The following is an 18,185-nucleotide window of genomic DNA, read 5'->3' as shown; positions in this document are numbered from 1 at the left end:
GCCCGGGGCGCAGCAGAGTCCCGGACTCATCATGGAGCGCAGCCGCGGGGTCGTGGAGCTGCTGGGCGTCTCTCTGGCGGCGGCCGCCTGGCTGCTGGCACTGGCCGCCGCCTTGCTGCCGGGGTGGCTGAGCGCGTCCAGCGACCTGCTGCCCACCGAGCGCTTCGAGCTCGGCCTGTGGGAGAGCTGCGTGGTCCAGGAGCACGGCGCGCTGCTGTGCCGCCGCTACGACGGTCTGTTGGGGCTGCCGCGGGACCTGCAGCTGGCGCGGATCCTCATGTGCGCCGCGCTGGCCGCCGGGATGCTGACGCTGCTGCTGGCGGTCCCCGGGATGCGCGCGGTCACCGGCTGCAGCCGACCGCGGGAGCTGCGCTGCAAGAGAGCGATGAAGGTGTCCGGCGGGGTGATGAGCGTGGCGGCCGGGGTCCTGGCGCTGGTCCCGGTGTCCTCTGTCGCCCACCAGGCGGTGCAGCGCTTCTTCGACCCGTCTGTACCGGAGGTGCTGCCGCGCTGGGAGTTCGGTGATGCGCTGTTCTGCGGCTGGACGGCAGGTGTGCTGCACCTGGCGGCCGGAACTCTGCTGCTCACTTCCTGTCTGTGTGAGCGTACGCCCGACTGTGACGTCATTCCCGACCCGGGTGCTGTCAGGACCAGAACGGAGTACGTGTGAAAGTCCGTATTTGAACTGAGTGTTGGACTCCTCTGGTGTCTCACTCTCTCTCTCCTCCTCTGGTGTCTCTCTCTCCTCCTCCTCCTCTGGTGTCTCAATCTCTCTCCTCCTCTGGTGTCTCTCTCTCTCTCTCTCCTCATTTGGTGTCTCTCTCTCTCCTCCTCTGGTGTCTCACTCTCTCTCTCCTCGTCTGATGTCTCTCTCATCCTCTGGTGTCTCACTCTCCTTTAATGTCTCTCTCTCCTTTGATGTCTCACTCTCTCTGATGTGTCACTCTCTCTCTCCTCTGATGTCTCTCTCTCGTCCTCTGGTGTCTCACTCTCTCTCACTCTCCTCTGAGGTCTCTCTCTCCTCTGATGTCTCACTCTCTCTGATGTCTCGCTCTCATCCTCTGGTGTCTCACTCTCTCTCTCTCTCCTCTGATGTCTCACTCACTCTCTCACTCTCCTCTGATGTCTCTCTCTCCTTTGATGTCTCACTCTCTCTCTGATGTCTCACTCTCTCTCTTCTGATGTCTCCCTCTCTCTCTCTCCTCTGATGTCTCCCTCTCTCTCTCTCTGATTTCTCACTCTCTCTCCTTTGATGTCTCCCTCCCTCTCTCTCTCTCTCCTCTGATGTCTCACTCTCACTGTCACGTATTCATCACCATCTAGAACTTTGATTTACAAGTTTGGATGTAAGCAATCATGTGACCTGAATGTTTTGGTCTGAGTGGCGACACCACTGATGTCATTGATAAAGTGATGTAATAAACAAAGAAACAGCCAGAAGATTGATTGTTTGTTTGTTTGCTTGTTGGAACTTGAGAAGGAGCTCCTGCTTCATAAATTTGAATTTGATGACATCATCGCACCAATCATGATGACATGTAATGTCTGACATCCTGCTGATGAAGCGAAATGGAACGAGATCGCCATTGGTGACCATGGACACCTGTCAACCTGGACCGGACATGTCAAGTGTCTTATGTGAGCAACATGTTTCCATAGCAACTGATTAGGCCTTGTTCGGTCCTTCATGAATGACTCGCCACCGCCAACGCCTCCACGTGGTGGCTGAAAGCTGCTTTGTTGTCTTTGACAATGGTCATTATGGTCACCGCTCCTCTGCTCCCATCTCACTGTCAGCCAGCGGCTGGCTCCATCAGTCAATCACACGGAGACGCCGCAGCAGCCGGGTCACCCGTGTAGTGTAGCAGCCCCCCTTGTCCTTCCTCACATTCCTCAGGGTGTCTGGAGTGAGCCCCGCCCCCCGTGACACGTAGTTCTGAAAGAGGAGCAGAACAATCCCCTCTTGACCTTTCTAACGATAATTCACCTTGACATCAAGAACCTCTGCTTCCCCGTGATCAAGACGTGCACTGGTCCACCGTCTCCTGTTCAGCCGGACCCAGGAACTCGTAATTTCAGTCAGGACGGTGAGCAAAAGGGGGTTCTCACCTCTCTGTGACCTCCACCCCCAAGGGTGTCATAAACATGCGTCTGGCGGGAAAACCCAGGACCGCTAAACTGAAGGAGCGTTGGCTGATCATGATGAGACCGTTGTCTCTCTGGATGTCTGTGTGCGTAAACATTCCAGTGTTCCAACTGTTCCAGTCATTAGAGCGTTCATGTGATTGAAGGTTCTGTGTCTGCTAGAGGAGGAACCTCTCAACGTCCATCGAGGAAACCTGGACTCTGTGCATGAAGTGATGTCACCTCATGACTGAAGTCTCGGTCACAGAATTCCTCGCTTAACTTCGTCCACACACACACACACACACACACACACACACACTCGTGTATAAATGTGACCCTTAGAATGTTTCTCTGCACTTGTCAAGCTCTCCTCGCCTCTTCACTGTCGTTGTCATGACTCTGAGCGCCTGATTCTCCAGGTGGTCCTTCTGCGTGACGCATGACTGCTGCCTGTTCAACCACGTTACTACGTTGGTATCTCAGAAGTGTTGAGGACGGCAAAGTGTGCTGATTGGCCAACAACCCCACACAGGTCAAAGGTCACCCCCGAGGCGGACCAGTTTATTATAATAGCCATGACACCATCCGTGGGGTTGGGGTTCGGGGGCTCGGGGGCTCGAGGCTCTTCAGCGCTTCTTGTTTTTGCGCGAGCTCCTCGGGCGGCTGGTCCGTCTCTCCCCTTTTCTTTTCTATTCTACTTCATTTTTGTTTCTTTGTTCTTTAACTTTCAACAGAACTTCTTGTCTTTCCTCGCAACAACTTTTCCTTTAGCAAAGTTTTTTAGTACATGGAGTTGAACGTGCCTCTTTCTTCTGAGGTCCTGATGGCATCGTTCCGTGTAACACCTGCTTTATTGAGTTTTCCTATTTTTGTAACTCTTCACCGATGGCGGCTCACGGTTGCTAAACGACTGACCTCCCTCGTCCTGAGCCTCGCATCTCCATCCTGACCAGCGGAGAGAAGCCAGCAGCCTGAGACCAGACGTTAGCGAACCAACGCTGCATCCACTCAGGCCTTGATCGCTCTCGCTCTCTCTCTCTCTCTCTCTCTCTCTCTCTCTCTCCCTCACTGCCAGCTCCACCTGACTCCTTCGTCTGCTCAACTCCATTCAGTCCTTTTCTTTTGTTCGTAGGTCACTGTCGTTCATCCTGCGCACCTTTTCCCCTGCTACCTCTGCCGTCCTCTTGAAGCTCAGATCAATCTAATAACTCACGTCCGATCCTCCACACGAGCCTTCATCGCTGTGCTGGATTTATTCCTCTGTTTTATGTGTTTTCTTATTTGTATTAAATCCTCTGAAATCTCCAAGGTGTCCAACTCGTTTATATCTTTGTATGCAAGCCTCTGACCTGCAAAGAACTCATGATGAGCTACAACCTGAGACTGACGGTTTCTCATTGGACGAAACTAAATTATGAGTGTTGCCCCGAGTAACAACTGTGGTAAACATCCTAAAGGTACATCATCATCCCCATCACCATCATCAGCTGATCAAGTCACTACACCTGGCTAAACCGCAGCGGCCGGGCCACCAGACTACAGGTTTTCGAACAGGTTTGGGTTGTCTACATGAGTCACAGGCTGCTAGAAACTATCCGTCTCCATGGTGATGCCGTGGAGCAGGTGGAGTCCTCACCGTCCTGGAGGAACCGCTGCAACATGAAAGGGTTTCTCAGCAGGATATCACCGCTGGACGCCATTTCGTTAATTGCTCTTTTCCTGTGTAGGACAATGGAGCGCCACTGTGGAAGAAGCTGGACAGGAAGTGAAGCGGGCAGCTCACATTGTTCTACCGCCGCTCTCATCCCGGCGCCAAACAGGGAACCTGGCACTGCTGACCAACAGGAGGCCCAGGGCCCAGAGAGGCTACCAGGACGTGGCAGCGGGTCACTTTCTGATGTTTTTCTAATGACTAAGCATTGGGACAGGACTAAGCAGACAGCTGGGGGGCGCCTCGGGAGTGAGATGCTTCCCCATAAAACGAATGACGTCATGGGGAAACAAACAGACTCATTAGTGGAAAGACAGAAATTGCCATGACAACCAGAGTCTCGCCCTCAATGTCAACAGAGACAATGTTTCCTTACTGTTCAGGTTTCTGCTGCGGAACGTTGGCACCACTACTGGTGGTCACCGGCTGATTAAAGCTCTGTCAAAGCACCAGCAAGGCTGCAGCGTTGCCTGGTGGACAGAGGAGGAACTACAGTTGAGATTAAAGACGATCAATCGCGTCAATTGGCAATCTAAACAAGATTCTGACGACTAGCCAACGACAGACCCACTACTCCAACCACTGGCCTTCACTGGTCGACCAGGTGGAGCCAGAAGACCACAACGCACATTTGTCTCAGTGGTCTTTCAGCGGAAGTCCACCCACCTTTAGGCTCAACACAAGATGAAGACAGCCGAGTTTGTTACCATGACAACATATGCATCCTTAAAAGCAGCTGAGAAGTTGTCAAGTATCTGCAGAACAGCAGGCTGTCAATCACCACAAAAGTAATAAAGTTTTAAATCCTCAAATAAAATAGCATCTCATTTTTTTCTGCTCATCCTTGCAGTCCTCAAGCGCAACCACTTGTCCCGGCACCAACGCTCGTCCCAGCCAAAGTCTACACTGTCGTTTCATCCTGGTTAGTGATAAGTCTCATGTAGAAGTGGCGCCACGACTTCACTGTCTTCCTCGACCAGATCCAGATGCCTGACGTGATCCCAACAATCAAGGTCATCAGGTATTTGACCATGAATACAGAAAAATCAGGCGTTATTTGAGCAAAGTTCCCCAGTGGACACGATACGGAAAAATGCTTGCATGTCTTCAGGCGCCATGTTGTCTCCCAGTGCTGCCTGAAGGTTTGCTCATAGAAGAGGCAGGCAATGACGATGGCGGTGGGCACCGTGTAGAGCACGCCGAACACGCCGATCCGCAGCATCAGCTTCTCCAGCTTCTCCGTCCTGCTGCCGCCATCCTTCATGACGGTGCGGATGCGGAAGAGTGACACATAGCCTGCCAGCAGGAAAGATGTGCCGATGCACAGGTAGATGCATGACGGCACCAGCACAAAACTGCGCAGGGCGTCCACACTGTAGATGCCCACGTAGCACACGCCAGTGAGCAGGTCACCGTCCACCTGCCCCATCACCAAGATGGTAATGGTCTTCACCGCTGGCACTGCCCACGCCACTAGGTGGAAGTACTTCGAGCGGGCCTCAATCGCCTCATGACCCCACTTCATCCCAGCTGACAGGAACCAGGTGAGCGCCAGGACCACCCACCAGATGGCGCTCGCCATGCTGAAGAAGTACAGGATCATGAAGAGGAGAGTGCAGCTCCCCTTCTTGGTGCCCTGAACCACCAGCTTGTATCCGCCCTCCTTCAGCTTGTCCACACATGCCACCTGCTCCTCTAGCAGGTAGCCAACAGCATATATCGCCGCCACCATGAAGTAGCAGCTGGACAGAAAGATGATCGGTCTCTCTGGGTAGCAGAACCTCTGCATGTCCACCAGGGATGTGAGGACGGTGAAGAGTGTGCTGATGCAGCACAGCACCGCCCAGATCCCGACCCAGCGTCGGCCCATCTGCAGTTCCCCCTCGCTGAAGTACATGAGTCCGTTGGGCTGGGAAGCCTCGCAGGGGGCAGCACAGTTTTTGACGCCCAGGAAGTTGTAGTTGAGGTAGTCGGGAACCTGCAGCTGTGGCGGGCAGGTGAATGGCCGCTCATTGCTAATGTACGGTGGCAGACTCACAGGCTCATACAGGTCCGCGTCCAATGTGGGATTATTTCTGTCAGATGTGTTCTGACCCACACAGATCTCTCCGGCGCCATGGGTGGGGAAGCTCTCGCAGCGCAACCTCTCAGGCCACTGGAAGCCAAACTTGTTCATGAGCGCCTCGCAGCCATGGCGAGCACGCTCACACAGTGTCCGGCAGGGTGGAATGGCCTGCTCTAGAACCGTGCATACAGGCGCATAGACAGAGCAGAGGAAAAACTGCAGGTCCAGAGAGCACTGAACCTTGACCAGGGGGTAGAACTGGTGCACCTCCAGCCCTGCCTCCTCCTGGTAGACGTGGCCCAGCAGGTTGGGCATTATGGTCTGATTGTAGGCGATGTCAGCACACAGCGGGATGGAGATGGGCTGGCAGAGGCCGTGGTCAGGCATGGACACACCCCTCTGTGCCTGAGCACGGCCAGGCAGTACCAGCAAAACCAAAGTCAGCCAGACCCCGCACCTGCGTCCCCCCATTGCAGGCGAGTCACAAAGTAGCTCGTGAAGATGCTGTTATCCGGGAATATGAGTCAGCAGGAAAAGTAGCATCAGAGGGTGAAGACGTTCTTCAGTGTCCAAAAGTTTCAGCTTGAGGAGAAAAACTGAGGCTGCACCGTCACAGTCAGACGCTCACTGGCGCTCCAGCATCTGTTCACGCGTGACATGAAGCTCCTTATCTTCTTCTCCTGGTTCGTCTGCGGCGTTCGCCGCCTACTTCCCAGTCACAGGAGGGGCAGCCTTGAAACCCAGCACTCTGACTTGCTGCCGATTTGCTGCAGGAGTTGAAAGGGGCGGGGTTTGAATAAAGGACCCTTTCTTCCTATGGTTTAAATAAGTTGTTTGACATCAGGCTGGACTTCCTATTAGAACCTGCCTGCACGCCGTCTCCTGCCACCTCTGCAGATGAAATGCTACCATGTGATGGCGGTCTGGGGGTGTGGAGGGTCAGGCGTTTGGGGAGTTAACGTCTTATTACCATTCACACACATAAAATGGGGGACACAGATGCAAACTGGGAAGCTGCAAACAATGACGCTCCGCCCCAAGTCAGAGCAGAGAGGAAGAGAGGGAGACGCGGACAAAGATGGTGGTCACGCTGGTCCTGGTCTGCACCAAATTTGACTGGAAAATGAAGGGATTTAACATCAAACATTCTTTTCCTTCTTCCCAAGTTTTAATGTCACTCTACCTGAACAAAATCAACATAATATGATTAAAAAATTAAATACTCAAAGAGCAGATAGAGTCTGGTGTTAATGTGATCAAAGTTTTTTTTTTTTTTTAAAGAGAAAAACAAACCAGTCAAATGTCTTCGGAGGCCAACTATCAAAAGCTTTTTAATTTATTTATGATTGTTGAAGCATCGTGAATGTATTTTCCCGCATCAAACGATATCCGACAGACTGCGAAAAATAAAAATGCAGAAAAAATATGCACAAACATCCGTCTTTGGCTTTTATCTTCTTAGGCGATGTCCTGCCAATCACGAGAATCCAACACAAACACATTGATTTATTAATTTATTAATGAACTCGCTCAAAACAACAACGGGATGGCTTTTTGTTGTTTGTGTGAATCAAACGCATTCATTTTCAGATCGACAAAAGCAGCCAACAGACCAACTCTCAATTAAAAGTTGGAGTGTTTACACATGAGGAAATGGAGCGACGACAACAAACAAATCCAAATCTTGGATGCCGCTTTATTTTTTCTTCAAAAGCAAAAACAAACCAAACCTTCATGAAACAACTCAAATGTGCACATTGACTGCGACATTAGCGCATCCTGCAAGATGCTAACAGCTGTGGGAACTTTAGGAAGCCAAATTTTCCACTGCTATCAATTTTTCAAATGGCAAGTAAAATTAATCTATGATTACTTTAAGTTTTTTTACAAATACATTTTTGTTTGAAAATTGAAACCCTTTGCTCGCGGTTCAACGTTTTTCATCAAAAATGTTTGTTGCCACACAGATATGTTTTTTTTTGTCTTTGTGAGGCAATCAATCGAAACAAATTTGAGAGCAAAGCTTTCCGCGCTGCAATCTTTTTCTTTTAATTGCAAGTAAAATAATCTTTTGTTTGTGAGTAAAAAAAAAACGTGGGTCATGAAGTGAATTTTCTGGTTGTGAATCAAAAATGTTTATCATGTCAAACGTTTGTCTTCAAGTCTACTGACACAAGTGGACCTCCGTAGCTAGCGATCAGCGTTGGCGCCCAACTTCAAATGTCCTTTGTGGCTTCTTCTTAGACTTTAAACTGAGGCTTTAAAATGACTCATGGGGTGGCTGAGTCTCAGCTAGCTTGAGACCCCTCCTTGCATGTGTACGAAAGTTAAGTAGGAAGAGAATAAAAAGAGTTTTCAAAGTTATGAAAGCACACAGAACATCTGACAAGACCTTTTTGGCTTCATCAGATGTCCTCAACATAGCGCTTTTGTTTAAAAAATGATTCGTTATTCATGATGAGCCTCAAGGGACATTTCAGAATTCAGCTGCTGCATCTGGATGCCAAGCTCATTCTGATGGAAACATCCAGCTGACGGCTGCTGGCATCCAGATGACGGCAGCTAGCAATCATCATCTGGCATCCAGCTGCTGGCTGCTGGATGCCAGAAGCCATCAGCTGGATGCCAGCTGCCGTCATCTGGATGCCAGCTGCCGTCATCTGGATGCCAGCAGCCGTCAGCTGGATACCAGCAGCCATCAGCTGGATGCCAGATGATGATTGCTAGCTGCCGTCATCTGGATGCCAGCAGCCGTCAGCTGGATGTTTCCTCCACAAATTGGAGACCTCACTTATAAACGCACAAAAATATCTGAATCAATAAAAGTGTGCGCATGTTCATCATACACCTGATTGCCTTCATAAATTACAATTTACCTGGAAATGTGCACACCTGAGTCCGTCTCACATCCGCCCCAGGACACACCCACATTCAGCTTTGACTGGTGAATAGTGACTGATGGAAGGAGTCAGCTGATCAGAGGTGGTGAAGCGTGTGAGGTGAAGAGTTTTAAGTGGAGTGTGTGTGTGTGTGTGTGTGTGTGTGTGTGTGTGTGTGTGTGTGTGTGTGTGTGTGTGTGTGTGTGTGTGTGTGTGGTGATCACAGCGCTCTCCTCTGCTCCAGGAAGCTCTCGGGGACCTGACTGGTACTGAGAACTAGATTTTCTAGTCCTCGGAGTTCATAGAGCAGGTCACTGCAGCTGCTACAGATACACGTGTTTGTCACACCTGAACATGTATGATACAACATGATGTGTAAGGTTAATCATACATGTTATAATGCATTATACACGTCTGAGTCAGAGGTTCCATTTAGCTGTTAAGTTTTTTTTATGAATTCCAAAGTTAACACAGAATGTAGTGTACGTCTTCTTCTGTGTAGCAACATTTATCAATGGCGCCCTGGTATGGCTGGTATGGACCAGTCAGTGGTGACATCACCAGCACATAGCAGCAGGCAGCAACGAGGGTCTGACACGCCGGCCCGGGTTGTAGATGTCTCTGATCTCCGCCTCTAGATGAACACCTGGCACCTTAAAGATGGAAACCGCTACAGAAAAGAGAAGACAGAAATGTTTCACAGAAAGATGATGGCGAGGAACATTGTCAGCATGACAGCATCACATCTTACAGTCTCTCAGGTGCATGACGGGTGGCGGCAGTGTGCTGAAGTACAGGTGGTGAAGGGCATCTGGCGCCAAGATCCGGTTTGTTGGTATCAGAGTTAGCATTCTCTGGACCAGGTCTTCGGTCTTGTACGGCAGCTGACTCAATCTGGTCCGGATCAGAGCGGTGAGTAGTGATGTCATTGTGATGTCACATACAAATAGAGACTTGCTATGACTACGTTACCATATTCAATTTTTAGCACTGTAAGTATGAATATGGTAATATGTTAGCATGTGTTTGGTAATGTTAGCATATATCTGTTCCTGTCTAGTTTGTATGTAGTTATGTTGGCAGAAGGTTGTGGGTGGAGTCCCGGCTGCAGCACGGGGTCTTTCTGGGTGAGTCTCCATGTTCTCCCTGTTCCTGCTGGGTTCTCTCTGGTACTCCAGCTTCCTCCACAGTCCAAAGACATCAAGAGGGACCAGGTTAATCCAGACTCTAAATTGACCGTAGGCGTGGCTGGGAGAGCCAATGGTTGTCTGTCTCTATGTGTTGGCCCTGCCATGGACTGTGACCTGTCCAGGGGGAAGGCTGCTGGGATAGGCTCCACCCCCACCACCCTCAACAGGAGGAGAGGGGGAACATGGAGGGATGGATGATGGAGGGATGATGGAGGGATGATGGATGGAGGGATGATGGATGGATGGATGATGGATGGAGGGATGGATGGAGGGATGATGGATGGATGGATGGAGGGATTGATGGATGGATGATGAATGGATGGAGGGATTGATGGATGGACGGTGGATGGAGGGATGGAGGGATGGATGGATGGATGATGGATGGATGGAGGGATTGATGGATGGATGATGATGGATGGATGGAGGGATGGATGGAGGGATGATGGATGGATGGATGGAGGGATTGATGGATGGATGATGAATGGATGGAGGGATTGATGGATGGACGGTGGATGGAGGGATGGATGATGGATGGATGGAGGGATGGATGATGGATGGATGGAGGGATTGATAGATGGATGATGATGGATGGATGGATGATGGATGGATGGATGGAGGGATTGAACATGAACATTTGCACAGCAACGAGCTCTTTGAAGCCTTCCAGTCTGGATTCAGGGAACACCATAGCACTGAACCAGCACTGGTCAGAGTCTCTACTGATCTTCTTATAGCTTCAGACAGAGGTCTTGTCTCTGTGCTTGTCCTTTTGGACCTCAGTGCTGCATTTGACACCATCGACCACAGCATCCTGCTACAGAGACTAGACCATGACATTGGGATTAAAGGAACTGCCCTAAAATGGTTTAAGTCCTACTCATCTGACAGGTTTCAGTTTAATGTTAATAATGACCATTCGGAGTATAGCAGAGTTACATATGGTGGACCACAGGGTTCAGTTTTAGGACCGATTCTCTTCACTCTTTACATGCTCCCATTAGGTGACATAATCCAGAAGCACTCAATCAACTTCCACTGTTATGCAGATGACACACAACTTTACTTGTCGATGGAGCCAGACGACACAAGCCAGTTTACTCATCTGCTAGACTGCCTGAAAGACATGAAATCCTGGATGTCTTCTAACTTCTTAATGCTCAATTCAGATCAAACTGAGGTAATCATTTTTGGACCTAAACACCACAGGGACACACTCTTGAATCGGATCTCTACTCTAGATGGCATCACCCTAACTTCGAGTACAACTGCAAGGAACCTTGGGGTCATTTTTGACCAGGACCTTTCCTTCAGCTCCCACATAAAGCATGTGACCAGGACCGCCTTCTTCCATCTGCGAAGTATCGCTAAGATTAGGAACATCCTTTCCCAGAGTGATGCTGAAAAACTGGTGCATGCATTTATCACTTCTAGGCTGGACCACTGCAACTCTCTCCTGTCAGGATGTCCTAAATACTCCCTAAAGAGTCTCCAGCTGGTCCAGAACGCTGCAGCCAGGGTTTTGACGGGAGTTAAGAAGAGAGAACACATCTCTCCACTTTAGCTTCTCTCCTTCCTGTAGGATCTAGAATCGACTTCAAAATCCTTCTGCTGACTTATAAGGCTCTCAATGATAAAGCTCCATCCTATTTGAAAGAGCTCATTAGTCCCTACTGTCCGACCAGAGCACTCCGCTCCCAGAATGCAGGTCTTTTAGTGACTCCCAGTATCAATAAAAACAGACTGGGAGGTGGAGCCTTCAGGTACCGGTTCCTCTACTGTGGAACCAGCATCTCTCCATGGGTCAGAGAGGCAGACACTTTAACTACGTTTAAGTCCAGGCTTAAGACCTTCCTCTATGACAGAGCCTTCAGTCAGGACTGGTTCAGGTAGCTCTGAACCATTGATAGCTATGCTGCTACAGGCTTAGACTGCTGGGGGACACATCAGGTTACATGGAGCCCTCCCCTCTCCTCCTCTCCTCTCCCCCTCTCTCCTCCTCTCCTCTCCTCTCCTCCTCTCCTCCCTGCACATTTTTGGAATTGTCATTACCATTACTTGTTGCACTTTGTAGTTTGGCCTTGGTGTCTCTCAGTCTCTCTGTGTTTCCACAGATCCACCAGAGCCCCAACCGCTGCCTGCATCGCCCCCCCCCCCTTATTCCCTACTGTTACACCGGCCTGCGCTCCCCTTCCATGAACCAGTCTACCATCCAGTCCCCCATCAAGCTGGCTTGCTCTCCCTGCCTCCCCTTCCATGAACCAGTCTACCATCCAGTCCCCCATCAAGCTGGCTTGCTCTCCCTACCTCCCCTTCCATGAACCAGTCTACCATCCAGTCCCCCATCAAGCTGGCTTGCTCTCCCTGCCTCCCCTTCCATGAACCAGTCTGCCATCCAGTCCCCCATCAAGCTGGCTTGGTCTCCCTGCCTCCCCTTCCATGAACCAGTCTACCATCCAGTCCCCCATCAAGCTGGCTTGCTCTCCCTGCCTCCCCTTCCATGAACCAGTCTACCATCCAGTCCCCCATCAAGCTGGCTTGCTCTCCCTGCCTCCCCTTCCATGAACCAGTCTACCATCCAGTCCTCCATCAAGCTGGCTTGCTCTCCCTGCCTCCCCTTCCATGAACCAGTCTGCCATCCAGTCCCCCATCAAGCTGGCTTGGTCTCCCTGCCTCCCCTTCCAGAAGCTTCCTTCTTCAACTGTTATTAACATTTCCATGTTTCCTCCATTCTGTGTTATAAACTGTTATCTTGTCTGTACCAACATCTCCTGCACGTCTGTCCCTCCTGGTGAGGGATCCTCCTCCCCTCCTCACCCTGAGGTTTCTCCCATTTTTCCCTGTTAAAGGTTTTCTATGGAGTTTCTCCTCAGTCGATGTGAGGCTCAGAGGGCAGAGGATGTTGTTATGATGCCATGTGAAGCCCTTTGAGACAAACTGGTGGTGAAAACGGGCTCTACAAATAAAATTGCCTTGCCTTGCCTTGCCATGATGGATGGATGGATGGAGGGATGGATGATGGATGGATGGAGGGATGGATGGATGGATGATGATGGATGGATGGAAGATGGATGGATGGATGGATGGATGGATGGAGGGATGGAGGGATTGATGGATGGATGATGGAGGGATGGATGGATGGAGGGATTGATGGATGGTTGGAGGGATTGATGGATGGATGATGGAGGGATGGATGGATGGAGGGATTGATGGATGGTTGGAGGGATTGATGGATGGATGGATGGATGGTTGGAGGGATTGATGGATGGTTGGAGGGATGGATGGATGATGGCTGGATGATGGATGGATGGAGGGATGGATGATGATGGATGGATGGATGATGGGGGAATGTGTCTGGTCATGTTCGTATGTATTAGATTGTGTTAGCATGTACGTCACCATGTTAGCGTGTATCTGGTCATGTTAGCATAAATATGATCATGTTTGACCTCAACGATCTCTCACCTTTTCCAGATGGTCCGTAGGGGCTTGGGCTTGATGTGATGGAACCATTCTGAACAAAACATTGAACAAAGAAATGATGCTGCAAATCAGTGGTGCTCTGGTGGCGCCCCCTGGTGGAGACACTATGAAAACTCTGAAATAGTCCATTACCAATCACTGATGCTTCATGAAAACACATCGTGTGAGTTCACATAAAATTAATGTACAAGAAAATATGCTGCAAATCTGCTGATTGGCTGAGGACACAGGAAGTGGGTGGGGTGATGGAGACTGACCCGGCTGATAATTCGGCAGCTGGCTGACTCCAGGCCAGCTCTCCTCTGTTGGAACCCCCAGGACCTGCATTAAAACCCCACCCCCAAGGTTAATGTAACTATGCTAATGAGCCGCTAACAAAGTGTTTGCATGTTGATCCGACTTACCGTCCATATTCTCTGCAGCTGCTCAAAGATGTCGGTGACTCCTGGAAATGCTGGCGCCCCCTGCAGCATCTCCACAAAAATGCAACCTGCACCCCTGAAACACATACGAGGGTTCCACGCTGTTCTTTGGAACCAGAACGAGGATCAGAACCAGGACTCACCAGATGTCCAGAGCGGTTGAATAGTGGGTGGAGCCCAACAGGACGTCAGGGGGGCGGTACCACAGTGTGACCACCTCAGAGGAGAAGGTGTGACTCGGGATGGACTTGGAGCGTGCCAGACCTGCACAAAGAACCAGAGAATGAGGCGGGACCAGCAACAACAACCCATATGTGAAGCAGTCGGGTGGACGAACAGACCGAAGTCAGCGAGCTTGAGTTCACCGAGGTGGCTGACCAGCAGGTTCTGAGGCTTTAGGTCGCGATGGAGGATGTGGCGGGAGTGGATGAAGGCAAGGCCGCGCAGAAGCTGGAACATGAAGATCTGTGGACAAGACAGCAGTGAGTCACCATGACACTGCCAGCGCGGCCACCAGGTCCTCAATGTGGGGGCCAGAGACCAACAGGACGCTACGTACCCGGATGTTGTGTGAGTGCAGACCGCCAGGGTGCTGTATCATGTACTGCGCTAGGTCCGTCTGCTGCAACCACAGATGTAGAGGTCGCATTGATGTTTCTGCATGTCACATGACATCACATGACATGAAGTTATGTGTGTGTGTGTCTCACCACGTATTCAAAGACAAAAGTGAGTGACTCTCTTGCGTGGATGATGTCATGCAGGAGGACGATGTTGGCATGTTTCAGACCTTTGAGTAGAGATGCTGCGCACACACACACAGAGGTATGGGTGCATATCATGTGTGTGTGTGTGTGTGTGTGTGTGTGTGTGTGTGTATGTGTGTGTGTGTGTGTGTGAGGTCACCTTCTCGGATGGCGGTGAATGGGACACCTTCCTCTGCCTTCATACGAATCACCTTCAGGGCTACCAACTGCCCGTTGATCCTTCAACGCCAAAACACACTTAAAACCCAAACCTCAGGGCTGGCGTCCAGCAGATGGCGCTGTGGTGCAGGTGGCAACTTGGTGCAGGTGATGACTGACCTGCTGATGCCTTTATACACAGACGCGTACGATCCTTCGCCAAGTTTCTCCAGACTCACGTACGAGTTCGCTGTCCCAAATTGAAGACCTGCTTTCTGAACACAACACACGTCACGTCATTGTGACATCAGTTGATATCATGTGATGTCACCAGGTGTGTAAGTGATTGACAGGTGGAAGCTGACCCAGGTAAAGTGGTCCTGGCTGATGTTCCCGCCCAGAGGGTCGCTGTTGCTGCGTCCTCTCTGTACTCGGAAGCGGCGGACCTGCAGAGTGTGGAACCAGTGAGGTTGCGAGGCGGGGCGGTCAAGATCCACCTGGAACACACACAGGAAGTGAGCCTGGCTGCTGTGGGACGGGAACGGTTCTGCACTCAGTGGAAAGCAGGTCAGGACTCCAGAACATCTCTAGACAGGGAACAAATCTAGTACATCTGTGAATCAAGAACATTTCTACAGCCCGTCTACATAGAGAACAACTCTAGAACATCCCATGGTAAAGAACATTTCCTGAACATCTGTGAGTAACCAATTCTGTAGAACAATTCTAGGTACAGAACATTTAAAAACAAATCACAGTGAACAGCAGAACATCTTGAGAAGGTCCCTAAGCAGAGAAGCGCTCTGGAGGAACTCAGCTATACTGAGGTTCCAGAGCGTGAGGAGGAGTGTTTGCTCTCAGAGAAGTAGAACAGCATAGGAACCTGGATAACACTGTAAAAAAGTCAAATGTTGGACAGACCTGGTCCCCCGGCAGCGACAGGGCGCTCCCACTCACCTCCACCTCCACCTTCATCTCCTCCTCACCCGGCTCCTCCACCGCTCCCTCCTCCTCCTCCCGGCTGCAGCAGCAGCAGCAGCTCCGCAGCCAGCGAGACGCGTCCTCCATCTTCCTCCTCGCTGCTGCCGCCGCCGTCTCATGACTCACATGGTTCCCAAAGAGCAAACATGGTCTCATGACTGTCTCTCTCACAACAGTGTTATTCAGCCTGTGTGTGTGTGTGTGTGTGTGTGTGTGTGTGTGTGTGTAATTGTCCAATATGTTCATATTTATTTTTGTTTTTCATAAATTTGTATTTATATTATCCTTTCTTCTTCTCCCTGTAAATGTTGCTGCAACAATTTAAATTCCCCAGTGGGATAAATATCCTTATTGTTATTTTGTGCGTGCGTGTGGTTGCTGCCCTCTGGCGGTCAACATCAGGAACAACAACGACACCAACACCAAGCTTAAACAAGTGTTTGGATTCCAGCTGACGCCCCCACAAACGAGGCGACACCCAAAACAACAAACACACACGAGGTCCTGCTTCCTTCTGTCAGCTCCTAACCCTAACCCTAACCCTAAATCAGCTCCTAACCCTAACCCTAAATCAGCTCCTTACCATAACCCTAAATCAGCTCCTAACCCTAACCCTAACCCTAAATCAGCTCCTAACCCTAACCCTAACCCAGCTCCTAACCCTAACCCTAAATCAGCTCCTAACCATAACCCTAAATCAGCTCCTAACCCTAACCCTAAATCAGCTCCTAACCCTAACCCTAAATCAGCTCCTAACCCTAACCCTAAATCAGCTCCTAACCATAACCCTAAATCAGCTCCTAACCCTAACCCTAACCCTAACCCAGCTCCTAACCCTAACCCTAAATCAGCTCCTAACCCTAACCCTAACCCTAAATCAGCTCCTAACCCTAACCCTAAATCAGCTCCTAACCCTAACCCTAAATCAGCTCCTAACCCTAACCCTAAGTCAGCTCCTAACCCTAACCCTAACTCCGCTCCTAACCCTAACCCTAACTCCTAACCCCTAACCTTAATTCCTAACCCCTAACCTTAATTCCTACCCCTAACTCCTAACCCCTAACTCCTAACCCCTAACTCCTAACCCTAACTCCTAACTCCTAACCCCTAACTCCTAACCCTAACCCCTAACTCCTAACCCTAACTCCTAACTCCTAACTCCTAACCCCAACCCCTAACTCCTAACTCCTAACCCTAACCCCTAACCCCTAACCCTAACCCTAACCTGAATGAGTTGAATTTTTGGTTGTGGTTACATTAAAGAACAACCCGGCTATTCTTCTGCCACTGGATGGCAGCACCTGCAGCCATCAAACTTGAAGCACTTTGTTCGTGGACTTACTTCAAGTGACTCCTCCGTCACATCACTTCCTGTTTGTTTCCTGATAAACATCTTAATAAACTCTCAAAATCAGCTGGAACCAGCCAGGACCAATCAGAGGTGGCGGCGGCAGTGTGGAGGGCGGCCATCATTGCTGAGGGCCCCTTGGCTCATTCAGTCAGTCACAGCTGGACACGTGTGGAAGCATTCAACACAAACTTTATTGATTCACTCTGGGAGACGCTCCTCTTCTGTGGGTGTTTGCCTGTCATTACAACTGATTCAGTAAATAAACACATCTTAAAATCAGATAGACCATGACATCATCTCACGTGATCCCAAACGAAACAGGACGCTTGTGATGTCGAAGTGCTGTAAACTTTAAAGCAGGTCATGTAAAGTGGATTACAGCTAACAGCTAACTAATGTTAGCATAACATAGCATAATGTTTGCTAACTTGAACTCACCAGATTTTGGCAAATGTGAGCTAATCAGGTTAAAGGTAACTTGGTAAAGACCAGGAAGTTGGTCACCAGTAAACAGAGGTCTGGTGACGTCAGCAGCCCACGGGTTTGAACGCCAAACCTTCCTGTTGTGACGAAAAAGAGGAACAGAGGGAGAGAGAGATATGGAGACAGAGACAGAGGGAGGGGGAGAGAGAGAGAGAGAGAGAGAGGGAGGGAGAGAGAGAGGGGAGAGAGAGAGAGAGAGGGAGGGAGAGAGAGATATGGAGACAGAGACAGAGGGAGGGGGAGAGAGAGGGAGGGAGAGAGAGAGGGGGAGGGAGAGAGAGAGAGAGAGGGAGGGAGAGAGAGATATGGAGACAGAGACAGAGGGAGGGGGAGAGAGAGGGAGGGAGAGAGAGAAGGGGATATGGAGACAGAGAGAGAGGGGGAGAGAGAGGGAGAGAGAGAGGGAGACAGACAGAGGGAGGGGGAGAGAGAGAGGGAGGGAGAGAGAGATATGGAGACAGAGGGAGGGGGAGAGAGAGGGAGGGAGAGAGAGAGATATGGAGACAGAGACAGAGGGAGGGGGAGAGAGAGGGAGGGAGAGAGAGAAGGGGTTATGGAGACAGAGAGAGAGGGGGAGAGAGAGGGAGAGAG

At 50.4% G+C, this 18,185-nt stretch overlaps 3 protein-coding genes across 4 annotated transcripts; 1 reads left to right on the top strand and 2 right to left on the bottom strand.

Annotated features, from left to right (window-relative positions):
- The first annotated feature begins 4 nt into the window (after positions 1 to 4).
- Positions 5 to 1,430, top strand: LOC147272931 (claudin-22-like). The gene has a single exon (XM_086204761.1). The coding sequence runs from the start codon at positions 32 to 34 to the stop codon at positions 668 to 670; it is 639 nt and encodes a 212-aa protein (XP_086060887.1). The 5' UTR covers positions 5 to 31; the 3' UTR covers positions 671 to 1,430.
- Positions 1,431 to 4,739: 3,309 nt separating this feature from the next.
- Positions 4,740 to 6,374, bottom strand: LOC147272930 (frizzled-7-A-like). Its single transcript, XM_086202821.1, has one exon. It carries the CDS (start codon positions 6,372 to 6,374, stop codon positions 4,740 to 4,742), a length of 1,635 nt encoding a protein of 544 aa, XP_086058947.1.
- A 2,554-nt stretch (positions 6,375 to 8,928) lies between these two features.
- On the bottom strand, positions 8,929 to 15,853 carry cdk15 (cyclin-dependent kinase 15). Of its 2 annotated transcripts, XM_086204735.1 has the most exons (13): positions 15,737 to 15,853; positions 15,145 to 15,276; positions 14,960 to 15,054; positions 14,781 to 14,860; positions 14,585 to 14,679; positions 14,434 to 14,496; positions 14,216 to 14,339; positions 14,018 to 14,138; positions 13,857 to 13,950; positions 13,710 to 13,773; positions 13,435 to 13,483; positions 9,534 to 9,676; positions 8,929 to 9,452 (listed from the first exon to the last, which is right to left on the bottom strand). In XM_086204735.1, exons 1-13 carry the CDS (start codon positions 15,845 to 15,847, stop codon positions 9,340 to 9,342), a joined length of 1,284 nt encoding a protein of 427 aa, XP_086060861.1. In that variant the 5' UTR covers positions 15,848 to 15,853; the 3' UTR covers positions 8,929 to 9,339. The 2 variants fall into 2 exon arrangements, with proteins under 2 accessions (XP_086060861.1, XP_086060871.1); XM_086204745.1 differs by lacking the exon at positions 14,585 to 14,679 and having other exon boundaries at positions 14,434 to 14,531.
- Between the last annotated feature and the right edge of the window lie 2,332 nt (positions 15,854 to 18,185).

This window comes from Aulostomus chinensis, chromosome 1, assembly GCF_037954235.1.
Source record: "Aulostomus chinensis isolate RoL2024-O1b breed Wild chromosome 1, RoL_Achi_v1.0, whole genome shotgun sequence".
In the NCBI taxonomy this organism is placed as follows: domain Eukaryota; kingdom Metazoa; phylum Chordata; class Actinopteri; order Syngnathiformes; family Aulostomidae; genus Aulostomus; species Aulostomus chinensis.
Note: the sequence above shows the minus strand (reverse complement) of the source record. Positions and strands in the feature narration are given on the sequence as shown.

What these genes read in the sequence shown, in the direction of transcription:
- cdk15 (XM_086204735.1), bottom strand. Translation starts at nt 15,847, where the DNA reads ATGGAGGACGCGTCTCGCTGGCTGCGGAGCTGCTGCTGCTGCTGCAGC. An exon ending in GCCAGGACCACTTTACCTGG is followed by an intron (nt 15,055 to 15,144) that starts GTCAGCTTCCAC and finishes TGTTGTGTTCAG; the next exon opens with AAAGCAGGTCTTCAATTTGG. An exon ending in ATTCACCGCCATCCGAGAAG is followed by an intron (nt 14,680 to 14,780) that starts GTGACCTCACAC and finishes GTGTGTGCGCAG; the next exon opens with CATCTCTACTCAAAGGTCTG.
- LOC147272930 (XM_086202821.1), bottom strand. Translation starts at nt 6,374, where the DNA reads ATGGGGGGACGCAGGTGCGGGGTCTGGCTGACTTTGGTTTTGCTGGTA.
- LOC147272931 (XM_086204761.1), top strand. Translation starts at nt 32, where the DNA reads ATGGAGCGCAGCCGCGGGGTCGTGGAGCTGCTGGGCGTCTCTCTGGCG.